General features: G+C 42.8%; 1 protein-coding gene across 1 annotated transcript in view; it reads left to right on the forward strand.

Moving 5' to 3' along the window:
• Positions 1–12109: 12109 nt before the first annotated feature.
• The window catches only part of LOC308290132 (leucine-rich repeat and fibronectin type III domain-containing protein 1-like protein), a gene marked incomplete at both ends in the record, with an annotated part of 150218 nt that continues 137488 nt past the window's right edge, over positions 12110–24839 (forward strand). Inside the window, 6 exons of the mRNA XM_080731907.1 lie at positions 12110–12305; positions 16249–16400; positions 16697–16950; positions 21009–21252; positions 22598–22755; positions 23797–24177. Of these exons, the coding sequence (XP_080588033.1) occupies positions 12110–12305; positions 16249–16400; positions 16697–16950; positions 21009–21252; positions 22598–22755; positions 23797–24177 (1385 nt within the window). The remainder of the gene's footprint in view (positions 12306–16248; positions 16401–16696; positions 16951–21008; positions 21253–22597; positions 22756–23796; positions 24178–24839) is intronic.

Here is a 24839-nt window from a genome sequence, read left to right on the forward strand (position 1 = left end):
TTTAACTTAATGTCATCTTCATACAAAGTATAAAATCATGCAAGTATGTCTTTATTGAGGTGAACAGGCGGAGGGTTGCACTCTACTGAGCACTCCTTTCTTGTTAATGTGATTTTAGAGGTTTTATGATGACCATGTTACAAAGGGTGATCAGGCTTTTACAATCAGGGGCGTCACAAGGGGGGGAAAGTGGGACTGAGTTACTAGGGCCCAAGGTCGATTAATTATTTTATACTTTAGCTATTGAAAAATAGCAGATATACAAGCTCACAGCGTGAGCCTTGTAGATCTGATTTTTTTGATGAGTCATGAAAATGTGTGCAAATCTTTGAATATATATATTTTTTAAGCAAACATATGTAACTCATATTTTGCTTCTGGGGGGTTCCTGGAAATACATATTTTGAGATGGGGGTCCGTGGCCAAACACATCATTTTGCGGGTCCTTCACATGAAAAAGTTTTTCAAAAAACCTTTCATGAGCTTGTATATCTGCTTTTTATTTTCCAATAGTTAAAGCATATAATAACGCAGTGAATCCTTGTACCCAGGGCCCAGAATTTGGTGCGACACCCCTGTTTGCAATCAGAGCTTTGACTCTCTGGAATGCGCTCCCTGCAGAGATCAGGCTCGCAGAGTCTGTGTTCCCGGTTCAAATCTCTCCTGAAAACTCACTTTTATAAAGCTGCCACTATTCCCCAAATGTTTAAAGAGGTGGTGCCATAGTTTTGTACTTTTTCTGTTTTGTAAGTGTCTATGGAGTTAACATTACTCTAATAGACCCCCAGGCAGCGGCGTAGCCATGGGTGGGCCTGACTAGGCCTAGGCCCACCCATTTCGTTTTTGTGCCCACCCAAAAATAACTAAAACATTCGCGGTGCGGTGATGCACGGAGATGTGTGGCTATCTAGGAAGCAAAGAAAGACACCACAGTTTGATTTGATCATAGCTTAGTCAATTATGAAGCGATTTCTTAAATTAAAATGTCTTTATATTGCTTGGGAAGTCCACTTCCATGACAGATGAATAGTTACAAAGTGCTTGACAGAGAATCAAAACAAATTAGATATGCAAAAGAAATGAGCAAAACAGCAAAACAGCAAATGCAGTAGGATACTGTGGTGTGTGATCTAAATAACTAGCCGTTACTAACAAGCATTTAAGTAACATGTAATTAAGTTAAAGGAGCTATAGTCAACTTTTTCTTGAAAAACGGATGCTAAAATAAAAATAATGTTTCGAAAATATTTTATAAAAAAATAAGCTTCATATATGTGTTTCAATTAAAAAATGACCACAAAAAGCGGAAAAATAATGATAAAATAATCATTTTGGTCCTTTGTTTACATTTACGGGCCCTGTAAATGTAAACAAAGGACCAAAATGATTATTTTATCATTATTTTTCCGCTTTTTGTGGTCATTTTTTAATTGAAACACATATATGAAGCTTATTTTTTATAAAATATTTTCGAAACATTATTTTTATTTTAGCATCCGTTTTTCAAGAAAAAGTTGACTATAGTTCCTTTAATGTCTACTTACATACAGTACATACTGTACATATGTATCTATCTAAATACTAGACATTTTAGATAATGTTATTTGGATACAAGCTAACAACTTAAAAAAAAGCTTGATCCCCTCGTATCACCTTTCTTAATATTAATGTAATTTCTCAGTCTTCCCTTTCTCATCTCACTTTTTTCAAACTTTTTTCTTTATTATCTTCTATCCTTCTCCTTTCATCTTGTCTCTCTGCCTCAGGTGCCTGGCATGGGTTTCATACTTTAAGGTTTTTATGGTGGAGATTTAATGCCCCTGGGCAATACTCATCACACACACACACACCCACGCACGTACGGACGCAGGCACGCACGCATGACCGCATGCACGCACACACACACACACACACACATTCCAACTTGTATATAATGTTTTATGAGGACATTTAGATTAGGCGAGGTGGGATTTCCTGGGTACTTGAGGGATGAATCAGGATGATCGGTCGCCCACCATTGCTCTTACTGCTGAGCCGCAGTGAAAAGGCACCCGGCGTCATCATCCAGTGTTGCAACCACTCCGACTGGGCTGTCAGTTTATTTGTTTAACGTGCTGGATGACAGCCAAACACTCACACTACACGGGTACTGGCTCCAGCCCTAAAGCTCGAAACTTCATGCCCAAGGCCGATGGGACCCCATTAGCCGCTAAAGGGACTCTGTCAGGTGGGGCTAAGTTCTCTCACTTACTGTAATTGCTTCCAGCTATGAACCGCTGACTGCCCTGTGGCTCCAAGCCTTTTAAAGTGTGTGAGCTTGGCTGGATAAGAAACTGGACGATATGGCTTCACATGAGCCCAATTTTAGGTTTAGGCGAGTCTTCACAAAGGCCGTGGAAGTGTGGAGCCCAAAGGCACACACCGCGAAAAAAGAAAACCCGGCAACATTATGGATTAGCTGTCATCCTACTGCTGCTACTGGAGGCTGTGCGTGCCCAGTGGTCGACATCACAGGAGCCCTCCATCATTCATTTATCCTGCATCTAGCACTGCGAAGGTACCGGTATAGAGCCATGAGGTAACAGCCAGTGGCGTCAGTTCAGAAAAAGCTAAGGTATGGCAACATGACTGGTGTCTTGCGAAGGCGCGCGTGCAAGACACCAGTCATGTTGCCATACCTTAGCAACAGGCACGATACATTTATTTAAGTACATTCTATTTTTCCCCCGTTTCTACGGTTTCTTAGGCTGGATATGGCAGCCTGGAATGGTTGTTCAAGTGCAGCTAAACTTGGTTAGTAAACATGCCACAATTAACAATAATGAATTGCACCTGTGCAGCTGACCTGCGGATCCTGGAAATATACCATCTTGTCAAAATGGGGAGAATACGAGTGTGGAGAATATAATTATAATACCTTGTTAAAGTGATCATTTTGTAACATTTTGCATTTGTAGTTATTTTAAACATAATAGCCAGCATAGATAGACAAAGAGACATTCATGGATTTATATTTAAAAGTAACTTTTATTTCCCCCCCCCTGGACTCAGGGTATGGCAGCTGCATACCCCTGCCATTACCCAATTGACGCCCCTGTTAACAGCCCCCATCCTGCCAGCGGTGGAGGAGTGCTAGAGTGAAAGAGCTCCACACATCATACATTCACACTGCACCTGCCCTGCATTACCACTATAATGGCAAGTGCCTCCATTAAAAAAGCAACAGGGCTTAGGCTGGAGCAGGCCCGCAGATTACCAAATAGACCACAGGAATAAATCCAACACCTGACAGGAATAACAATTGGCAGACTACTGTATATCGGAGCAGAATTAAAGAGAGCAGTCCAATCCGTGCAAACATGTTGTACATTTCCAGTATGAAATTGTAAAAGTATGGAGAGACATTTGTTTTACAGCTGGAATGTAGAACAATAAGATGAAACACATCAAACACTTCATGTTCTTCAACAAAGTTACAAAGTGCTTGACAGAGAATCAAAACAAAATATAGCTGCAAGCATCGATAAAGTGTCCAAGGCATAAAAAGCAGGAAAGCAAAAAGGCATCAAGGGAAAGCAAAGAAGAATATCAAAAAAAAAACTAGAAGCAGTGTTCTTCCGAACAGGACTCCGGCAGGTCAGGTAGGTTTTTTTTGGCCTAGTGGTGACTCTATAATAGGCCAAAGTGAAAAGGGTGCCACGTGTTCTTGGGCCTTTCACGGCAATTGGACGTTGCATGCGGGATTATAAGCATTTTGTTCCAAAAATGTGTTTTGCAAAAATTGACCCGCTGGTGGCGCTATAACAGGCCAATGTGAGAAGGGTGGCATCTGTTCCTTGGCCTAGTGGGAATGTGTGTGCAAAATCTCACACACATAGTAGGCTGCATTTGAGACATTTTGTTCAAAAAGGAGCAATCCTGCAAACCTTGGAATTCAATGTTAGCCAATTAGATAGAATATGATATCTGACAAATCCGTCATGATTACATCACTGTAGAGATACTGTGTACTGATTTGTGTGATTTTCTGATAAAATCTGAAGGAGTAATATCGAAGAATGTGTTTTACATACTGTAAGTCGGCCTTCTGGTGGCTATAAATGGCAGATGTGAAAAATGCAGGGCACAGGTTTTTCCTTGGCCTCTGGGAAGTGTGCATACAAAGTTTTACACTAATCGGTGGTTATAGGTAAAAGCACAAATTGGCCTCTACACAACATGTATGCAAAAGACTGTAGGCCTATATGCAACAGACATAAAAAACTGTGATACTATGCACCTGGACAGTTGGATGATGTACATAGTAAGCCTTGCTGAGCTATGAAGACCATATGAATCGGCCAAGCCATGAATCTCATAGGGCAGGAGCCTATCTCCTGTTTCTGTAGTGTAAGGCAGCTTGATGTACAAGTACACCCCCTGGACATGACGCTAGTATGTCGCAGGGAGTTACCCCCAATCCAACCCTTGATGCTGAGTTTCAAGCAGGGAGGCACTGGGTCCCATTTTTTAGAATCTTTGGTATGACGCGACCCGGGTTTGAACCCGGATCTCCCAGTCTCAGGGCAGACACTCAAACCACTAGGCCACTGAGCTGGTACATGATATCATTGCAATCCTTGGAAATCACAATCACAACATAGGTGTAGACATGACAGTTTGTATTATAATGCTTGTTTCAGGAGTTATGATGCAAAATACATTATTTAGTAATGGCGGATATTAAAATACGCATCAAGGGGGGTTGGGGGACATTTTTAGGAAGGCTCCATATCAGACATTGTTCAAGGAACCAAACTGTAAAGTCTACCAAATGTCATGGTTTTATGCTTATATAAATCCCAGGCGGAATTCGATCCAACGACCTTCTGCATGAAAGGCACATGCCCTGACCACTACACTAGGCAGCCACAGGATCTGTGAACCATGTTTGTTTAAAAAAAAAGTTCTATGTAGGCTGAGTGCCTTGATTTTATTGATTTCTTTTTTATATTTTGGAGGCTTGGGGTGAAATCAATGTAAAGTAAATGTAAATGTAATCTGAGTATTTCTGACATTTTCGAGTGATCATATTTTCTTTCACTCATAACGGCCGGTAGAGAAGGGCTCATTTTAAACATGAACGTGATCTGGAGTTAGATCAGACGTGTCAACATTAAAGAGTTTGACATACGCACATGCCATCGGCATCCAGGATGTTTACATCAACTCAACCCAATGTGGGGTTTGAACTCACAACCGTCCGTATATCAGGCACATGCACTGACCACTACACTACGGCAGTCACACGTGACATAATGGACCTGTCATTTAAAAAAAAAAAAAAAGTTTTATGTAATGTACTTGACGCCTTCTTTCAAAATTATATAGCGCCCCCCTTTGGCCAATTGGGGTAAGATTGGTTTCAGTGATATTTGGACTAACCCTCTATAGTAGTTCATCATGAAAATTTTACTTTGCATGTATGTTTTAGAGGCAGAAGAATAATTTGCATAAAACTTGCAATATTGATTGAATTATTAAAAAAGCATGTTTCAGTTTTTTTTAAATCCGATCTGACAGATCTTTAGATATTGGTCCAAAGTTAATGTAAAAAAAGTTCCATGCACGTGATGCGAAAATTCCGGAATAAAAGCGGGTTTAAGCGTTTTACAAACTGCTCAAAATGGCGGAAAATCAAAGGGAGGAGCTTACTTAACAAAGACACAGATGTCTTCTGCTTGAGTCAAGGCACGCGTGTAAGCAAGTTGCATGTCTTCACGAAACGAGGCATGACTTATGCCCCTTTAAAGTTTGAGTTTTCAAACGCTTCGTATAGCTCCCCCCTTTGGCCAATTGGAGTAAGATTGCTTTCAGTGATATTTGGACTAACCCTCTACATATTTGCCAAATGCCTTGAACGTGTCACTTTGCATGTATGATTTAGAGGCAGAAGAATAATTTGCATGAAACTGCAATATACAGTGAATTATTAAAAAATAATGTTTCACTTTAAAACAAATCCGCCGAGACAGATCTGACCGTATTGGTCCAAAGTTCATGTAAAAAAAGTTTCGCGCACGTTATGCGAAAATCCCAGGAGGAGATAGATTTTGACTGTTTGTCATATAATTCAAAATGGTGGGAGAAGTAAAGGTCAGAGGTCAAAAGTCAGAGCGTAAAAGTTGTTCGGCATGAGGAGACGCATAAGTGTATACAGGTTTCATGGCTGGACCTGAAACAGAGCATGAGCTTTACCTGTTCAAAGTTGGCATTTTTCAAAGGCTTCCTACAGCGCCACCCTTTGGCCGATTGTTGCGAGCTTCGCGTTTTAGCCGTTTGGCATAGTCCTGCCATACTGCCGAGTTTCGTAAAAAGCGACTGCACGGTCTAGCCGCTAGAGAAAAAGTGGCGGAAGAATAATAATAATCATAATGATGAAGTCCAATATCAATGAGTGGCCATTTGCCACTTCGTGGCCTTGGCCACTAATTAGATATGCAAATGGCACAGCTTAAGATTAGAAGAGAAATGAGCATAACAGCAAATGCAGTAGGATACTGTGGTGTGTGATCTTTATAACTAGCCTTTACTAACAAGCATTTAAGTAACATGTAATTAAGTTAATGTCTACTTACATACAGTACATACTGTACATATGTATCTATCTAAATACTAGACATTTATTATTTGGATACAAGCTAACAACTTAAAAAAAAAAGTTTCTTAATATAGTTACAAATGTATAGTTTCCAAACTTTTTACTCCCCCTTTGCGTGTACGCCCCTATCAGAGCGGACCTTTTTCTCACAGAGTAAAATGTTTTAAATATATATATATATATATATATATATATATATATATATATATATATATATATATATTAGATAGCAAAAGTGTTCTGCACTGCTTTTGACTTATTTTTCTAATCCCGGCATGGATTAATTGCGGACGGTAACATATACAACTAGAAGCAGTGCTCTTCCGAGCACAGGTCTCCACCAGGCCACACAAATCGGCCTGTTATAGCGCCACCATGAGGCTGATTTAAAAAATGTGGGGCAGAGGTTCTGAATTAGCATCCAGGGAGTGTGTGTGCTCAGTTTGGCAGCGATCGGGCCAACGGCGCCGGAGATTAGCTGGTAACAACCAGGCCACACAAATCGGCCTGTTATAGCGCCACCATGAGGCTGATTTGAAAAATGTGGGGCAGAGGTTCTAGATTGGCATCCAGGGAGTGTGTGTGCTCAGTTTGGCAGCGATCGGGCCAACGGTGACTGAGATTAGCTGCTCACAAACTGCGAGGACGCACGGACGCACGCACGCACGGACGGACGGACGGACGGACGGACGGACGGACGGACGGAGGGGAAAACATACTCTCCCTCAGCCTTCGGCTGGTGGAGACAACAAGGGAAACACCAATATGCTCCTCTGTTTTGTTTACTTGTTGGTGAATGCTAGTTATGTTATTTAGATAACTGTATTACTTGCTGGTAGATGCTTAATTGGTATGCTGTTTTGTTTGTTATTTAGATTTCTACCTTTGATCCTATTTACTTCATATCATACCCTTGTTTTCTTAGCGCTCTAATTACTCGAGCGTCTACGTAAACGCCTGAAACGTAAATCGTAAATGAGGGACTGAGAGGCACGATAGAGACAGATGCAGAGATGGAGTTTAAGGGTGAGAATTAGAGTGAGATGATGAGATATAGAATGGAGACAGGGAACGATGATAGGGGTGGACACGAGGGCAGGTCCTCGGAGAAAGATACCATAGCAACGGGAATGATGTGTGAGCAATGGATGGACAGATGGAGGGAAAACGTATACAGAGAGAGAGAGAGAGAGAGAGAGAGAGAGAGAGAGAGAGAGCTAGAGAGAGAGAGAGAGAGAGAGAGCTAGAGAGAGAGAGAGAAATTGATCCAGATGGAGGAAGTAACTGACTAAGGGATGGATGCACTAAATAGCATGAGAGAAAAAGAGAGAGAGAGAGAGAGAGAGAGAGAGAGAGAGAGAGAGAGGGGGAGAGCAGGAAACACTAGAACCTTCCTATAAAAAAAGAGGGAGGGAGGGATGGAGGAAGGGAAAGGGAGATGAGAGAGAGTTGAGGCGAAGCCTGCAAGAGGAGAGGTGATAGAGGCGTGGACAGATGGCGAGAGAAGTGTGGAGTAAAGGAGGGATGGAGTGAGTGAGTTGCATAAGGAGGAGAGGGATGTCGGGAGGGCGAGCGAGGGAGGGAAACACAGATAGAGAGAGAGGAAGAGAGGGAGGGAGGGAGGCGGGCGTGCAAAGAAACAGCAGGGAATGAAGAGGATACAGTAAATCCATTGTTACGGGTGTGCTGTGGTGAGTGACTCAGAGAAGATCAATGATTCTTGTACTCTTTCATTCTTTCTTTCTCTCTCTCTCTCTCTCTCTCTGCAGTCTGCTCTCCTTTTTTCTTTTGCTCTATCTTAAATTTGAATTGAAAACAACACCTTTATTTAACAACTAAATGAGAGGATGTATAGCAATTCATCACTTACCCAGCCCTTCATTTGCCTCATCTGAGGCGAGCGATACGAAGGCTGAGAGGGTCCATAAGCCAACCACAGCCCTTGGCCTCCTTATCAAAAGTGCCACCACCATATGTGTGAACTGTCGCCTTGAGCGCCTTCACTCTAAACAGAACTCGCCATGTCAAACGTGGCATACAACTGGTCCACACACCCGCTTGTGTTGCAACAGCGGGCGGCTTGGTAAAATTCACAGATGAATTCAGCACTGGAATTCAGGCGGGCACAAATGAACCAGAAATAGAGTGGAGAGCAGCAAGCCATGCTGTAAAACCTGTTTACAGAATGGCTATGTGCACCGTACCAACAAAGCACTGGCCGTGCTCTCCGCCAGCGAGAAAATCCCAGTGGGACTACCGCTGTGTTCGCCGGGGCGGTTTTCCATTGACTACGTCACTGATAGTGATGTCCATGTGTTCATTAAACTGGCCTACTCAGGTACGATGCAACTTGTGGAAGGATGCAAATAGGGAATGTATATGCCCCACCCTGTAATGCAATACAACGGTGTCAGAGTACCCGTTGTAAGCGTCTGTCTGTCTCTGTATACTGTATGTCTGTCTGTCGGTGTCCCTTTTATGCACTTACTGCAGGGGTTACCAAACTTTTTTGACACAGGGCACCCCTGTAAATAACGTTTTCATCCACGGCGCCCCTAAATTACACTGTCATTTTTTTTCTTTTCTTTTTTTTTATCTTGTATCATATTGGAGAAATGTTTCCATCAGAACTGACTTAAAATAACTTAATACTTTACATTTAACCACTTGAAACGCATCATCCCTAATCTGGGGGGGAACAATAGCTCACAAGTGAGCTTGTAGATCTGGCACCCCTGGACTGGCATCACGGCACCCACTTTGGGAAACCCTGCATTACAGTATATGGAGATCCCTGATGTCAGTTTATGGCCATATACAAGCATGGGGGTGGGGGGTGGGGGGGATTCTGGAATGTCCTTGTGTAGTGGTAAACGTCTGTGGAGAAGGGTGCAAACTGGTTGCCATGGCAATCATTTGGCTAATTTGGGCCCTGACCAAGCCTGCAACACATGTTGCTGAGCCCAGGAGGTCCTTCATGTCTCGAGGTTTTCCACAGTATCTTTATTAGAATGTGTTGTCTGGTTCTATACAGAGAGGAGCCAATTAGGGAATTTAGTCAAAATAATGTCTGTATGTCTGTCTCTCTCTCTGAGCTGTTTTTGCATGCTTTCTGTGCAGGCCTGCCAGTGTACACGTGTCCGCCTGTGCACACGTGTGTTTAAGGTGCGTGTACCATGCTGCAAAGTGTTACCACACAGACAGACTAGCAGTGGCTTCTCTGCCTTCATCCTCACAGCGTAGGCGGGCGGAGATCGTGAAATATTGTCAATTCTCGGGAGAAATGACAGATGGAGTGGGATGCAGTGTAAACAGGCTGTAAAAACTAAGGTCGCGGACCGAAATTCAAACCCAACTCAACACGTGGCGCCTTCCCAAGCACAACAAGCCTCCAGGACATTGTGATCTACCAGTTTCTCCCATCCAGCTTGCTTTGATACACTTGGAAAAGGAGCACTATATATAGTGTGCCAGATTATGGCAATTATGTCAAAGGGAAGAGAAGAGTGGAGGGAGTTTGCAAGCAGGGTAGGAGAACAGAAGATAAGAGGGGGGAGCCCCGGGGGAGCCGAGCCCCCCCGCCTGGTAGAGGTCCAATGCCATCGACCAGCCTGGCATTGAGAGGGGCCAAGCTTGATATATATATATATATATATATATATAGCCTAGTGTAGTGCTACAGTATATGCACTGGTCCACACACACACACACACACACACACACACACACACACACACACACACACACACACACACACACACACACACACACACACACACACACACACACACACACACACACACAGACCCTTGTATAAGCATTGATCATCGGTAGTCAAGTGGTTTTGAGGCTGTGTTACAGTAAATGGTAAATGGTGCATTTATATAGCGCTTTATTCCAAAGCGCTTTACATAGATTGTGCATTACATTCACACATTCACACACACATTCATAGACCGATGGTGGAGCAAACAATGCCAGGCAACTTGCTCATCGGGATCAATTAGGCGTACAGTCAGTGTCTTGCAAAAAAACTAATTAGGGTCCTGCTTAACCTTCCTTTTACGGGCTCACCTTTCCGCTAATCACTTTTCAAGCGTGGAGTGGCTCAGAGTAGATGACAGAGTATAGAATCTTGCAATGGGCCTGGTGTACAAGATACACTACACCGCTAAGATACTGACAAAATACTCCCAAAACGTCAAGGATGTCCACAATTACAACACCTGAGGCAGCTCCACAGATCACGTTCAACCCAGATTCGACTCAAACAAAGGGTCAAATTCTTTCTCCTGCTATACGGCTAAAATGTGGAACGCCCTACCGTGTTTTATCTGTCTGTCATTCACTATATGAGTTAAAAAAGTATCTCAATTTCAATAAGTCATGTGCTTACTCGAGCTTTTCCTTTTAGTTTACCTTGTACCAGTGAACTGTACTGTCATGAAACTGTCTGTCTGTCTGTCTGTTTGTCTATAGTACACAGGCACAGCAGAATTTAAAGTGGACACATCCCGATACATCCGTACAGGCATTGACCATGTGTTCTCCACAGGCTTGAAAGTGAATTTCTTCTCTTATGCCTTTGTACTTTTCACATGAAGTGAAGCTCTGTCTCCACCACTCCTTGACCGCAGTGAGAGCATAGCTGGCTACTCAGTCGGCCTGATCTGTCCTAGGCAAACCTTTACTAGTCTACAATCTTAATTTACTGCTTTGATAGACAGACAAGTACACAGTAAAATTTGGACGGTTAATTTTAATTCTGTAAGTTTAAAGATTCTGCCATGCGGGTACATTTTTACACTGAGTTCATTTAAATTCACTATGGATTTTACTGTGTATTAAATGTGACAGTCAGTCAATCAAAGTATAAATTACACAGTGAAATAACGAATGGAATGTGTTCATCTCTTTCCGTAGTTGGTTCACCAGCAGTCTGTTAATTACCTCATTAAATGGGAGATCATTGACTACTCGATTTCTAATTAACACAGGTTTTATTTGTATTTTCCCACCAGCTTGGTTCACATTCCAGAGAATCGTCCCAAATACACAGAAAAATCCAGTCTCAGAGTGTCAGTTTAACTCTTGAGACTGCAAAATAAATCGGTTAAATTGACTCTTCAGAATTTATTGTGTTTCCCGTCTAATTCTGGGTCCATCCATACCAGTATCGTCACTGTTGGGCAGAAACCTCCAAGTTTCAAATGTGTAATTTATTTGTGTTAAGTAAAGCCCTGCTTCATCACACAAGACTGTCGCACAAAACTAGTGAAAATAGCAGATCTACAAGCACAAGGCGTTGTGTGCTTGTAGATCAGCTATTTTCACTATTCTAAAAAAATAAATGCAATCATAAATGCAAAACGAACGTTTTTTGACATACAAGGTTTCCACCCGACAACAACAACATTCTTCTGTCTCCTGTCTGTGTGTCGCAGTGCTCCCGGACCTCGTGGGTGGAGGATGATGGAGTGGCTGTGGTTCCTCTTGCTGCTCCTGGCGGTGGCCTGCGAGGCCCAGCAGTGTCCGAAGCGCTGCATGTGCCAGAGCCTCTCGCCCTCCCTGGCCATCCTGTGCTCCAAGACGGGCCTGCTGTTTGTGCCCAGCGCCATCGACCGGCGCACCGTGGAGCTCCGGCTGCAGGAGAACTTCATCACCGGTAAAACAGCGTCTTAGCAGTGGTGGAAATAAAAGTACTCAGATGTTTTATACAATACTGCAATGTAGAAATACTCTGTTAGAAGTAAAAGTCCGGAATTCAAAATGTACTAGAAACTAGAGTAAAAGTACGAAAGTGTTGCCATCAAAATATACTTAAAAGTACCAAAGGTATAAGTACAAAATGTGGGAGCTCACAAAGCGTCGCGATGCGACACGTTGTGTGCTTGTAGATCGGCTATTTTCGAATAGCCTAGGTATAAAATAGGGCTTAAGTGGATTAATATATGTTTTATAATACAATCATTTATATTAGCAAATTAACTAGTAACTAAAGTTTTAAAATAATTGTAGTGGAGTAAAAGTACAATATTTGCCTCTGAGATGTAGTGGAGTAAAAGTACAAGTAAAGTGCAAATACCTCAAAACTACCTCAAAGTATAGTACTTAAGTAAATGTACTTAGTTACTTTACACCACTGTGTCTTAGCACGTCTTTTTTTTTTTTTTTTTTTCTTTTTACATTTTTCACAAGTTAGCGACCAGCCCCATCTGGTATAAAAAAGTATATATAATCACAACGGAACCGGAACGTGAGAAATAACGTCTTTGGAAAACCTGTGTCTGTGTCTCGCACCCGTGTTCTCGCTCGTGTTTGTGTAAGCCGTGTATTATTATTTTTTTTCACAGAGGAACAGAAAGCTTGTTCAAGTCCGTGTTCGATCGGGGGATAAAATGAAAATTTGAAAAATAGCCCGCAGTGGTGAGTGGTTTGGTTTGGTTAAATATTCTTGGCAGTGCTCTAAGACAGTGGTTTTCTAGCCTTTTCATATCAAGGTCCATTTTGTATTCAGCATTTGAGCCACGGACCACCATTTAATGAGACTAAGCCTTTCAGACCCAAAACTTTGAATATGTTTTTATCGTTGCATAAAGATTTTGGCCACAATTCCATGCTGTATTGATGTTGGTACCATAGGAGAGATAAGAGGCAAATGCATTCTTCTACATTGAATTGAGTAGACTTCTTGTAAATTAAGTAATGCAGATGTTTAACCATGTTTTTGGGGCTATTATGCCTTTATTGATAGGACAGTGTAGATTGACAGGAAATGGGGAGAGAGAGATGGGGAGGGACACGCAGCAACGCTCACCGGGATCAGGATTCCAACCAAAGCCACGCTGTCAGACATCATAGCCTGCGTGGTATGCTCCTGGACCGCTAGGCCAGCGGGCGCCCCACCATAATGCAACTCTTGAGGGTGTAAAATTAAACCAAATGGAACCTTACTTACCTCTCAAGAGTTCAAAGATCTATAATATCCATTTTGGTTTCATTTTACCAACCCTCCATCATTTAGCTGGGGACCACCTGGAACCCCCTCAAGGACCACTGGTGGTCCCCGGCCCCGGATCACTGGTGGTCCCCGGACCACTGGTGGTCCCCGGACCACTGGTTTGAAAACCACGGCTCTAAGACAGTGGTAAAGCCACTTTGCGCCCACCCCTCCCCCCCTCCATCCATCCATCCATCCTAGATTAAAGGCCCGCTGACACGCCCCGAAATTATAATCGTATGATACAGTAGGTCACATGGTCTCTCTGAAAACGGTCTGAAACAGTCTGAAACTCATGTCACAGTGTAATCTGCCCCTCGCCCCCCAACAACAGCTGACCAGTACAGTAAGTAGTCTAAGCACAGTCAATTACTTTGATTGGCTTGTAATTGCGCATTCCACAATGACATCATACAACTCATATTTTAAGATGACTTTTAAAAGTGACAGTATCCCTTTAGGTGACAGTACCCCTTGAAATGTACTGTATGTCCTGCCTTAGATAAACAGTTGAACCACTACTTTATTTCCCAAGTTTAGTTTTTTCAGCCACGGCAACACACTCTTAACTAAGTCTCTGTTATCATTCAACAGGAAATACCAGAGTATTTTCTCAATTCCTCAAAGCATATTGATTTTTAAAGCACAAAAAAAAGGGAAAAACATTGTATTCTCTTTTGTTCCGCGCGGATCCCCCATTAGCTCTCTCTCTCACGCAGCCTCATAATCTGTCAGGATTTGACTTAAAGGAGGAATAATGTCATAGTTCAGCGGCACATAAAAGAATGCTAGTGCAATAAAAAGACAAAACAGTAAAGCACCGCACAACCAACTCTGTGACATTGCTGCGTTCCCCTGGGTCGCGCTGTGCTCATTAAATTCAGCTTCGATTTGTTCTTGAAAGAGTGTTTACTCCTGCGTCTGTTTCATAACAGGTAAGCAGTACGTCCCCGACGCGACGCCAGAGCATGTTGGATCTCAGCTTTAGGGGTTTCCACGTTATCTCTAGCTGCCACTAGCGAGTAGCATTCTGTGCTTATTAAATAGGTTTCAGCACAGATTAGAGGTAGGTATATATTGAAATTATATTAATGAAAAAAGAAGGGGGTGGGGGGGGACCAACAAATAATATTTGCATGCAACAGCAGTGATATAGTTGCCTTGGTAACCGTGGCGGTGGCTGTCCGAGTAATCAGGCAAAAAAGGGAAAAAAAGGAAGAAGAAAAAATCTAATTAACTGCCATTTGGAGATGTCAGTTAATTTATATTAACCTGCTTTACATCTCTGTGTTAAAGGATAATATAATTTGCATCCGCACAATGACCTTTGCACGGTGCAAAGACAGGAGTCATCGCTTTAATGACATACTAAATCTTGACATTCTCTTCACCGAAAGGCCAGAAACATGCTGGATGCACATGCAGTGGTCAGAATCCATGGTAAAACACTGTTTGGGGACACAGATTTGTATGTGTCTGAAAACTGAATTTGGGGTGTGGTTAAACGAACAAATCGATTCAATCAATATTAATTTTCGGACTAAATGTTTTCAGGTTCAAAATAGCACATCTACAAGCTCACAACAAGATGCATTGTGATCTACTATTTTCACTATTTCTGTGTGATGTCAGAAAAAAAAAAGCAGAATGTATATACAACTGGTCGTTACGTTGGTGTTTACTCATTAATACTTGTTGCAGATATTGACTTTTAAAATGACATGCAGTATATTATGTTTATGTGTTACAATTCGTACTAATTGCTGATTAACCTTTTTGCTTCCGCTTTTCCTTGATGTGAAATGAGTCTGACACTTAAAGGACCACTTCAAACTACATCATATATTCATATAACTGTTCCTCACTAATGCTCTAGCCATATTCCTCCCTACTCTCACCTCATGTCATGACGTTTGGGTCATGACCGAAAGAATCCACCCATTTGAGAAGATTTTCTCAGACGGGTGGATGGCCTCTCCCTTAGAGGGTGAGAAGCAGTGGTGTAAAGTAACTAAGTAGATTTACGGTACTGATGTAATACAGTTTTGAATTTGTACTTTACTTGAGTATTTCCAATTTCTAATACTTCTACTTCTACTCCACTACATCTCGAATCCAATTCCAAATATTGTAATTTTACTACATTTATTTGAAAGCTTTAGTTAGTTACTTTGTAGATTTGTATTACTTTTACAAAACTACTATTACACACATTAACTATTTCAGCCCTACAGTGTATGTATTTCGGCAAACAATGCGTTGCAATGTGACACATTCTGAGCTTGTACTGTAGATCTGCTATTTTCAAAAGATTTTATACATTTGAAAATGTGTGAAATACTGTAGGACATTCTGCATAATGAGTACTTTCTACTTTTGTACAATCACTCAATAACATTTTGAATTCCGGACTTTTACTTGTAACTGAGTATTTCTGCCTACTGAAGTGGTAGGCAGGTTTCTGAGCTGTCCACAGCCCTCCTCCGAGACACAGACAGTAGACAAAAATAGCGCCACGTAAGAATGAGCATGAAAGGGGCATTTACAATGATCCACTGTTCATAGAATTACACCGCTCTTAACCGTGTTTCTCCTCTCTTGCTCCCAGCCGTTCGAAGGAGAGACTTTGCCAATATGACCAGCCTGCTGCACCTGACTCTCTCCAGAAACACCATCAGTCAGATCCTACCTTCGGCGTTCAGTGACCTGCGACGCCTCAGAGCTCTCCACCTCGATTCCAACCGAATAACAGTGATCAAGGTAGGACTGGTCGGTGGCTGGTTGACCGTATATAAACGCAGGGAGGGATGAGTAATAGGATGAGTAACGAAGAAGGAACGGCCATAGCTCCCGTTCTAGCGCTGGAGAGGGGAAAACTGCCCCGCCCGTATGAATGTTTGCACACGGCACTAGGGGTTCATTTAACAGGGAAACGCAACCACTGCATGCTAACACACACAAAGGGTATAGAAATGACCGCAAGCAAACCTTGCCATACCCAATTGACGCCTCTGCTTCATGCTCTCCCTCCGCTCCCATTCTTCTCTTTCCTCCAGGACGAACATTTCAAGGGCCTCACTAATCTTCGGCACCTGATCCTGGCCAACAACCAGCTCCACTCCATCTCTCCCCATGCCTTTGACGACTTCCTGTCCACCCTGGAGGATCTGGACCTGAGCTACAACAACCTGGCCGAGGTGCCCTGGGACACGGTGGGGCGGCTGACCAACGTCAACACCCTCAACATGGACCACAACCTCATTGAGAATGTCCCACAAGGGGTCTTCACCAATCTACACAAACTGGCCAGGTGAAGGATGGGTGGGTGGGTGGGTGGCTGATTTGTGGATGAATGAATGGATGGATGGATGGATAGATATTCCATTTGATATTCTACATCAGTGGTTCCCAACCTGTGTGGTCGACCCCAGGGTGGGGGGTTCTCAAATTATTTTGGTGGGTCCCCAGATGATTAACTTAATGTGCAACATTGTTTTCTCTCTCAACAGACAACAAGCCAACATACGGTTTAAGTGTATAGAGGGTATGCACATTTTCTAAAGTGACAATTTATGGACTTTTTAATACCTCTAAAATGACAATTAAACAAATTGTTAAATACTATAGGCAGAAATTGTGAGCATATAGATTTGCTATTTTCACAATAGAACCGTGTTATACAAAATGTAATGCCTCAACTCTAAATGCTTGTCAGGTTTGGGGGTCCCCAGTTAAAATATGATTATTTTGGGGGTCATGGCCTGAAACCACTGTTCTACATAATTCACCCTTTGTCAAGTCCCGCCCGTTGTCCGGCCCCTCTTCGCACCCATTGGTTGCTGTGTCTTGATTGCACAAAAGTCCTTTCTCCCCATCCACTACCATTGAAATTCAGTTGCTTCTAATTGTTATTTTGTGTATTCAATTCTCATTTTAAACTTTCAGTAAAAAGGAACCTCTCAGGTTCAATATAGTGACTCGTAAGACGCCTCAGGGCGACATGCGACACCATCTGGCCAGTGATGTATAAGGGACCAGTTACCCATATATGGAGACCCCTGCATGATAGTCAACAATGTCATGTCTTATGTATGTAAACCTGTCTTGTTTTTTGTTACCCGTGTCAAATGTTTGTATATAAGTGTCGCATACATGGCTGCTGTGTCGCAAGACAAATTTCAGTGTGAACTGACAATAAAGTACTATATCATATCATATCATATCATATCATATCATGTCAAAACATGCCCATATATGGCCCACTACCCATTGTCCATTACCAAAAATGGGCATTCCCAGATATGTCCTTAATATTGATGAGTAAAGCAGGCTCTTGGGCCAGTTAGGTCCTGGTATTGATGACATCAGAAATCTCCATATATGGGCATAAAAGGGATTTTGTTTCTGGGAATGACCATATATGGACTTTTAATTTTTAATTTTTATTTTATTTTATCCTTTATTAATAATAATATGTATCCATATACATACAATCTATTTTGGACATGGAGATGTATGGGCGTGAATTATGTCATCAGGGTGAATTTTGTCATCACGCAATAACATTACAACATTGTCATCACAAATAATGTAACTGTCCTTTAAAAGTAATCGTACAATTAACACAGTGTCATTCAACAACTTGTTCCAACCAGTTAAACGCTTGTTTTAACAACTGATCCTGTAAATAGTTGAACTGATTCACGGTGGTGCTGCTGTGTGAAATGTTTCACTGGACGATACTTCTTAAAGGAGGACCTACAAAATACATCCATGCTGCTGTGGTAGTCGGACACAAGCTGTACTCATTTGGAGGGACCAACTACCATAACATAGGTGATCAGTTTGAAGTCCACATCTTCAACACACTGTCTATGCGTTGGAGGAAGTTGCCCACAGTGACAAATGGAAGAGGACAAAGTCCCATTGAGGTTCCCTCCAGGCGCCACGGCCACACAGCTGTGCTGGTAGAAGAGATTGTCTACATCTGGGGAGGAGAGTATCCTTACTGCAATGTGCTTTATGCCTTTGATGTCGACACCCACAGCTGGTTCAAACCCAATGTTTCTGGGAATATTCCAGGAGGAAGGAGCTCCCACTCAGCCTGTGTTCTGGAGAAGGTCATGTATGTGTATGGAGGAGACACCCAGCTGACTGCCTATACTAATGACATGTACAAGTTGGACACCAGCATAATGGTCTGGTCTTTCATTAACACAAGAGGAACTCCACCTCCCGCTTCATTCGGTTACTCTGCCACCATCATCGGAAAACAGATGTTTGTATTTGGGGGCTGGGAGGTCCAGGGCTACATATGCAACCAGGTCACAGTGTTTGACACAGAGACCAACTGCTGGCTGAAGAAGCCTTCTGGACACCCTCTCCCAGGAGAACGTTGTGATCATTCAGCCTTTGCCTACAATGGAGAGCTGTACATATTTGGTGGCAGGAAGAAGAACCAGTTCTTGTTCTTCAATGATCTGTGGAAATTCAGTCCAGAGACCTTTTCCTGGAAACAGGTTGAGCCCAAAGGGAAAGACCCCCGTAGGATGTGTGGGATGTGCTGTTGCATGGTGGGAGATCGTATAATCATCCATAAAGGGGGCAAAGGAAACTACCTCAATTCTGGTGTCCTGTACATCCTAGACTTAAATCCTAACCTGAAGATGTTATGCAAGCTAGCAGTCACTCAGCATGGTCTGCCACATGTCTCCCACATGACATCAGGTGGGAACTGGCAACCATGACTATTAACAGCAACAGAAAATAATGACATAGCACACACGTACACGCACACACTCACGCGTGCGTGCGCGCACACATAAATACATATGCAAGTGGCAAGTGGCAAGATGGTTATGAGATGATGAGAGGAAAATGTAGAAGAAAAGGGTGATGACTTCCAGGAGAATATGCAGATGAGTAGAAGAAACATAAGAAAGATAGAGAATATCTTTGTTGACAGTGAGATTTGAACTCTACGTTTAGTGAGGGAGTAAAACTGCTGTTACATTCAACACTATACCATATGCCATTAGTATGACATCACCCATCTCCATATTTGGGGACAGACAGACAGACAGACAGACAGACAGACAGACAGACAGACAGACAGACAGACAGACAGACAGACAGACAGACAGACAGACAGACAGACAGACAGATTTAGCTCTGTAAAAGACTAGCCACCCATAAGAGGATCTGCCTGTCTGATTGTCCAGAGCTAACCTCACAAACAGCAGTTCCAAATTGCGTGTGATCACTGCCCAAAGAAGTAGGATGTTGTTACACTATTTATATTTATTCTATTTACAAGTTTTACATTATTTTGTTAACATTCGCTAAGACCTGTCCTCCACAGTTATGGTTGACATGGGGGGTCCATGCTCAAGTTCCCTCACTATGCCTAACCCTAACCCTAACCCTAACCCTAACCTTAACCTCAGTGAGGGAACATAGGGTTGAGGGAACATAGGCATGACAGGCAAAGTCTTGGTTTTGCAATTGTACAATGGCAGAAACAAGGGGTTTGCTGCACAAAAATAATTAATCACTTTTTTTTCCCCCTTTTTTTTTTTGCCAGAGCTGGTGCAACAATTGTCACAATCATGTGTAACAAGTTGAACAGTCAAAAAGAAGTAAAACAATGTGTATATACCTGAAACGAAAGTCTAATGTAATGGAGAAGAATAAAACACAACAGAGGTAATGGAACAGAAGATAAAAAGGACATCATGGAAAGTCAACAGAATAAAGATGAAAACTGATGAAAGAAAGACAAGGTCCCACTTTTAAAGCTGTTTAAAATACAACCCAGCAGGACAGATATAGATCGGTGGTTCTCAATCTTTTCTGGATCAGCGGACCCTCTTGAAAACCAAATCAAATGTTTCATCCCTCAAAAGGGAAATCAGAAATGTTTTAAATAATGAATCAAGTGGATCTCGAGATCCACATGATTCATTAACTTGCATACAAAGTTGGACACTTATCGGTCAAGTGCTTCATGAGATTGGCTCCGAACACAGACGCACGCACGCACGCACGCACGTCGCACGCAGACACCCAGGACATGGGTCAAAGGTGGAGAGCAAATCTCGCATACAGCAATGTATGCGACAAATAGTATGACTTTAACTTTTAACCTTTGCTTTCTAAAATAATGTTGCTGGAAGATTTGTCTAACATAATATTATGTTCTCTCTCTCTCTCTCTCTCTCTCTCTCTCCTCTCTCTCTCTCTCTCTCTCACACACACACGCACACACACACACACACACACACACACACACACACACACACACACACACACACACACACACACACACACACACACACACACACACACACACACACCTTTTCTCTACAGACTGGATATGACTTCTAACAAGCTGAAGAAGATTCCCCCCGACCCGCTGTTCCTGAGGATCCCTGTCTATGCCAAGTCCAAGGGTTCTCCTCACTCCTCGCTGGTGATGAGTTTCGGTGGGAACCCTCTGCACTGTAACTGTGAACTCCTCTGGTTGAGAAGACTAACCAGGGAGGATGACCTGGAGACCTGCGCCTCCCCTCCGGACCTCAGTTCCAAGTACTTTTGGACCATACCTGAAGAGGTGGGGACTGGACTCACATTGCCAATGTCTAGCAGAAGTCCATCAATGACTCTCTCTCTCTCTCTCTCTCTCTCTCTCTCTCTCTCTCTCTCTCTCTCTCTCTCTCTCTCTCTCTCTTCTCTCTCTCTCTCTCTCTCTCTCTCTCTCTCTCTCTCTCTCAAAATTCAATTCAAAGGATCTTTCTTTGGCATGAGAAAACGTACATTTACATTGCCAAAAGCAAGAGTTTACATTGCCAAACGCAAAAGTGGGACAATACATTCAAAACCAACTAAGACATGTACAATTAAAAGGGAATACAAATAATGTGTAAACAGAGCTGTGCCATATTGCAACTGAGAGAAGTCTATCTTACAAAATCATCTCACACGCATGTACTGTACGCTCGCATGCTCACACAGACGCGCTAGGGGAGAGGGATACAATTAAGAGAAGAACGTTTCCGTTAAAAGGTTATTTTGATAACTGCATCTCATCAAACAAATGGACTATGCAAACAAACCAACAAAAAAGGAGAAAATAACGTTTTCATGTTGACCAGTTTTTCCACGAGGACATCCAATTTATGTAACCAGTTTCTGAAGAATTGTAAAGCTTGTGTTCCAGTCTTTGAGAATAAGTAGTTTTTCCAGTACCATGTACATCAATAAGGCTGTCTGAAAGAGTCCTCTGAGCATCCAAGGAGAGCCAAGTTCCTGTCAGGACAGAGAGCTTAAACCACCGGAAAACAAAATATTTACCAAAATGGATGAATTACTGGACAGCCCCAAAATAAATGCAACAATGAACCATCATTTGATTTACATTGATCACACATTGGAGACACAGAGGGGTAAAATGTATTATGCAACATGACCTTAGAATAATGACAGCTTTGAATCATGAACTGAATTAACCTGCGTCTGCTGTTTATTGAACAACTACGAATGCAGGAAGGTACAGTCGTCCATATTCATCAGGCAACACAGCATTGATTTCCCTTTCCCTAGCCTTCTTAATTCAGTTGTCAGATATACACTCTTTAGAAAAGAAATTCACACATTTGGGGGGTAAGCTTCTTACTCTACTTAAAGAGAAAGACATGGACTCAAAATATGGGATACTGAAAACAGTGTTTTGAGAGGCTTGTACTTTAAGCTTAAATGACCAAAAGATGAAAGCCTGTGGTCTAAATAGAAGTTATTTTTTTCCAAAATTAAGCTCTATCATGCGTCACGACCAATCCTCAATACAAATGTTGTTTACTTAGCCTACAGAAACATCAAAGCTTTTGAAAACTGAGATTCTGTTTCAAGATATTGCCCTTAATTGTCTTTTTAAACTTTTAACGTGTTCATTTTCATAGGAGTTTATCTGTGATCCGCCAGTGTTGACCCGCAAGTCTCCGCGTACGGTGGCCCTGGAGGGCCAGCCTGCCAGCCTAAAGTGCAAAGCCAATGGCGACCCAGAACCTGAGGTGCACTGGATTAGCCCAGAAGGACGACTGATCTCCAATGGCTCCAGGTTCTCATATTATCCATTATCTTCATTTATCCACGTGAGGTTGACCAAGCACACCTGTTCAAGTCATATCATTTACACATAGTCACATTTAACATTTGTTTCACATACATCTAACCCTAACCCTAACCCTCCCCTTGAAGGGCCTATTGCTCAAAGGCTTGTTGAGAATACTCCCATTGTGCCCCATTCAGATTGAAACAGATTTTACATGCCGAATATATTTGGTGTAGAGGGGAAAAAAGGAGGGGGCTCAACAGTGCTCAACGAAGTATATACTGTAGATCAAGGGTCTTCAACAGGGGGTCCGGGACCCCTAGGGGGTCCTTAGTGTTACTACAGGGGGGCCGTCAAATCCTTGTGTGATAGGATAATTCTTTTAAATTAACAACTTGAACCCTCACATCCCTATTCCGAGGAGACCTTTAGCCAAAAATAGCAGATCTACAAGCTCAAGAGCTTGTAGATCGGGCTATTTTCGGCTTGGTGTAGAGGTTAAAAAGAGCAGACCAAATACACAGTGAAAGTTCAAGTTTACAAAATATCCACGATTTCAGTAGGTAAATGTCTGAAAATACACATTAACATGAATCCAACATAGACTGATGGCATTGCTGTCAAACAAGTCTATGAATCTATCTATCTGCATCACACATTTATTCAATATGTAGAGGGGGTCCCTGCTTCATCTCTCTCTCTCTCAGCTAAGGGGTTCTTGGCCTGAAAACGTTGAAGACCCCTGCTGTAGGGTTTACGTGGTTAATGCACGTTCTTGTCTCATATCGTCATTGTCAGATGAAAACCTTGTATGTCCAAAACCGTTAAAAATTATTTAAACTAGTGAAAACAGCCGATCTACAAGCACACAACGCCTCGCGGTGCGAGGCGTTGTGTGCTTGTAGATCGGCTGTTTTCACTACTTTTGTGTGACGGCCTTGCATGATGAAGCAGGGCTTTACTTTGCGAAAGAACGTACAAATTTGAAACTTGGAGATACGAGGTTTCCACCCGACAACGACGATATGCTTTTCCATTGATTTTTAGAACCATGGTGCTCCCCAACGGAAGCCTGGAGATCAACGTGACGGCCCTGAAGGATTCTGGGAACTTCACGTGCATCGCCTCCAACGCCGCCGGGGAATCCACGGGGAGGGTGGAGCTGGTGGTCACGGCGATGCCCCACCTGGCCAACAGCACGAGCCGCAGCCGGGACCCCTCGTCCGAGCCCGCGCCCTCCGACATCCTGACCTCCGCGAAGGCGGCGCTGCCCAGCAACGAGACGAGAGGGGCGGACCGGCGGGTTTCGCTGGTGGAGCTGACGGGGAACTCCGCCCTCATCCGATGGAGCAGTCAGACGCCCACGCTGGGAGTCAGGATGTTCCAGGTTCAATACAACAGCTCCGGGGATGACACGCTCGTCTACAGGTCTGTCCATCAGCCCTATGTATCCCAGTGGTTCTCAAAACATGTCTCAAATTGTGCCCTAAAATGTTGTGCCAGGGAAGAATTGGGCTAAAAATGTTCAAAATTTAACTTTCTCTCCAGACGAGCAAGCTCACAACGTTTCACGTTCTGGTGCGTTCTGAGCTTGTTGGCTATTTCTGAATAGCTGAAGCATATCGTCGTTGTCGGGTGGAAACCTTGTTTCTCCAAGTTTCAAATTTGTATGTTCTTTCGCAAAGTATAAAGCCCTGCTTCATTGTACAAGGCCGTCGCACAAAAGTATTGAAAACAGGCGTTGTGTGCTTGTTGATCGGCCGTTTTCACCAATTTAAATCATTTTTAAAATGAAAAATGCAAAACTAACGGTTTTGGACCTAGTAAGGTTTTCACCCGACAACGACGATATATTGTGTTAAAACTGATTTTGATACTTTATTAGCTTACCCCCTGAAGGACCCCTGGGGGTCCCCGGACCCCAGTTTGAGAACCACTGTGCTTTATCTGTCCAGTTGCCCACCACTGTAACTGTCTGTCTGTCTGTCTGTCTGTCTGTCTGACTGACGTGTCTGTCTGTCTTTCTGTCTGTCTGTCTGTCTGTCTGCCTGTCCCTTTCGATCTATCAAGCAGTGTTTTATGCTAATATT

This window comes from Nannobrachium achirus (genome assembly GCF_963921795.1).
Source record: "Nannobrachium achirus genome assembly, chromosome: 8".
Classification (NCBI taxonomy): domain Eukaryota; kingdom Metazoa; phylum Chordata; class Actinopteri; order Myctophiformes; family Myctophidae; genus Nannobrachium; species Nannobrachium achirus.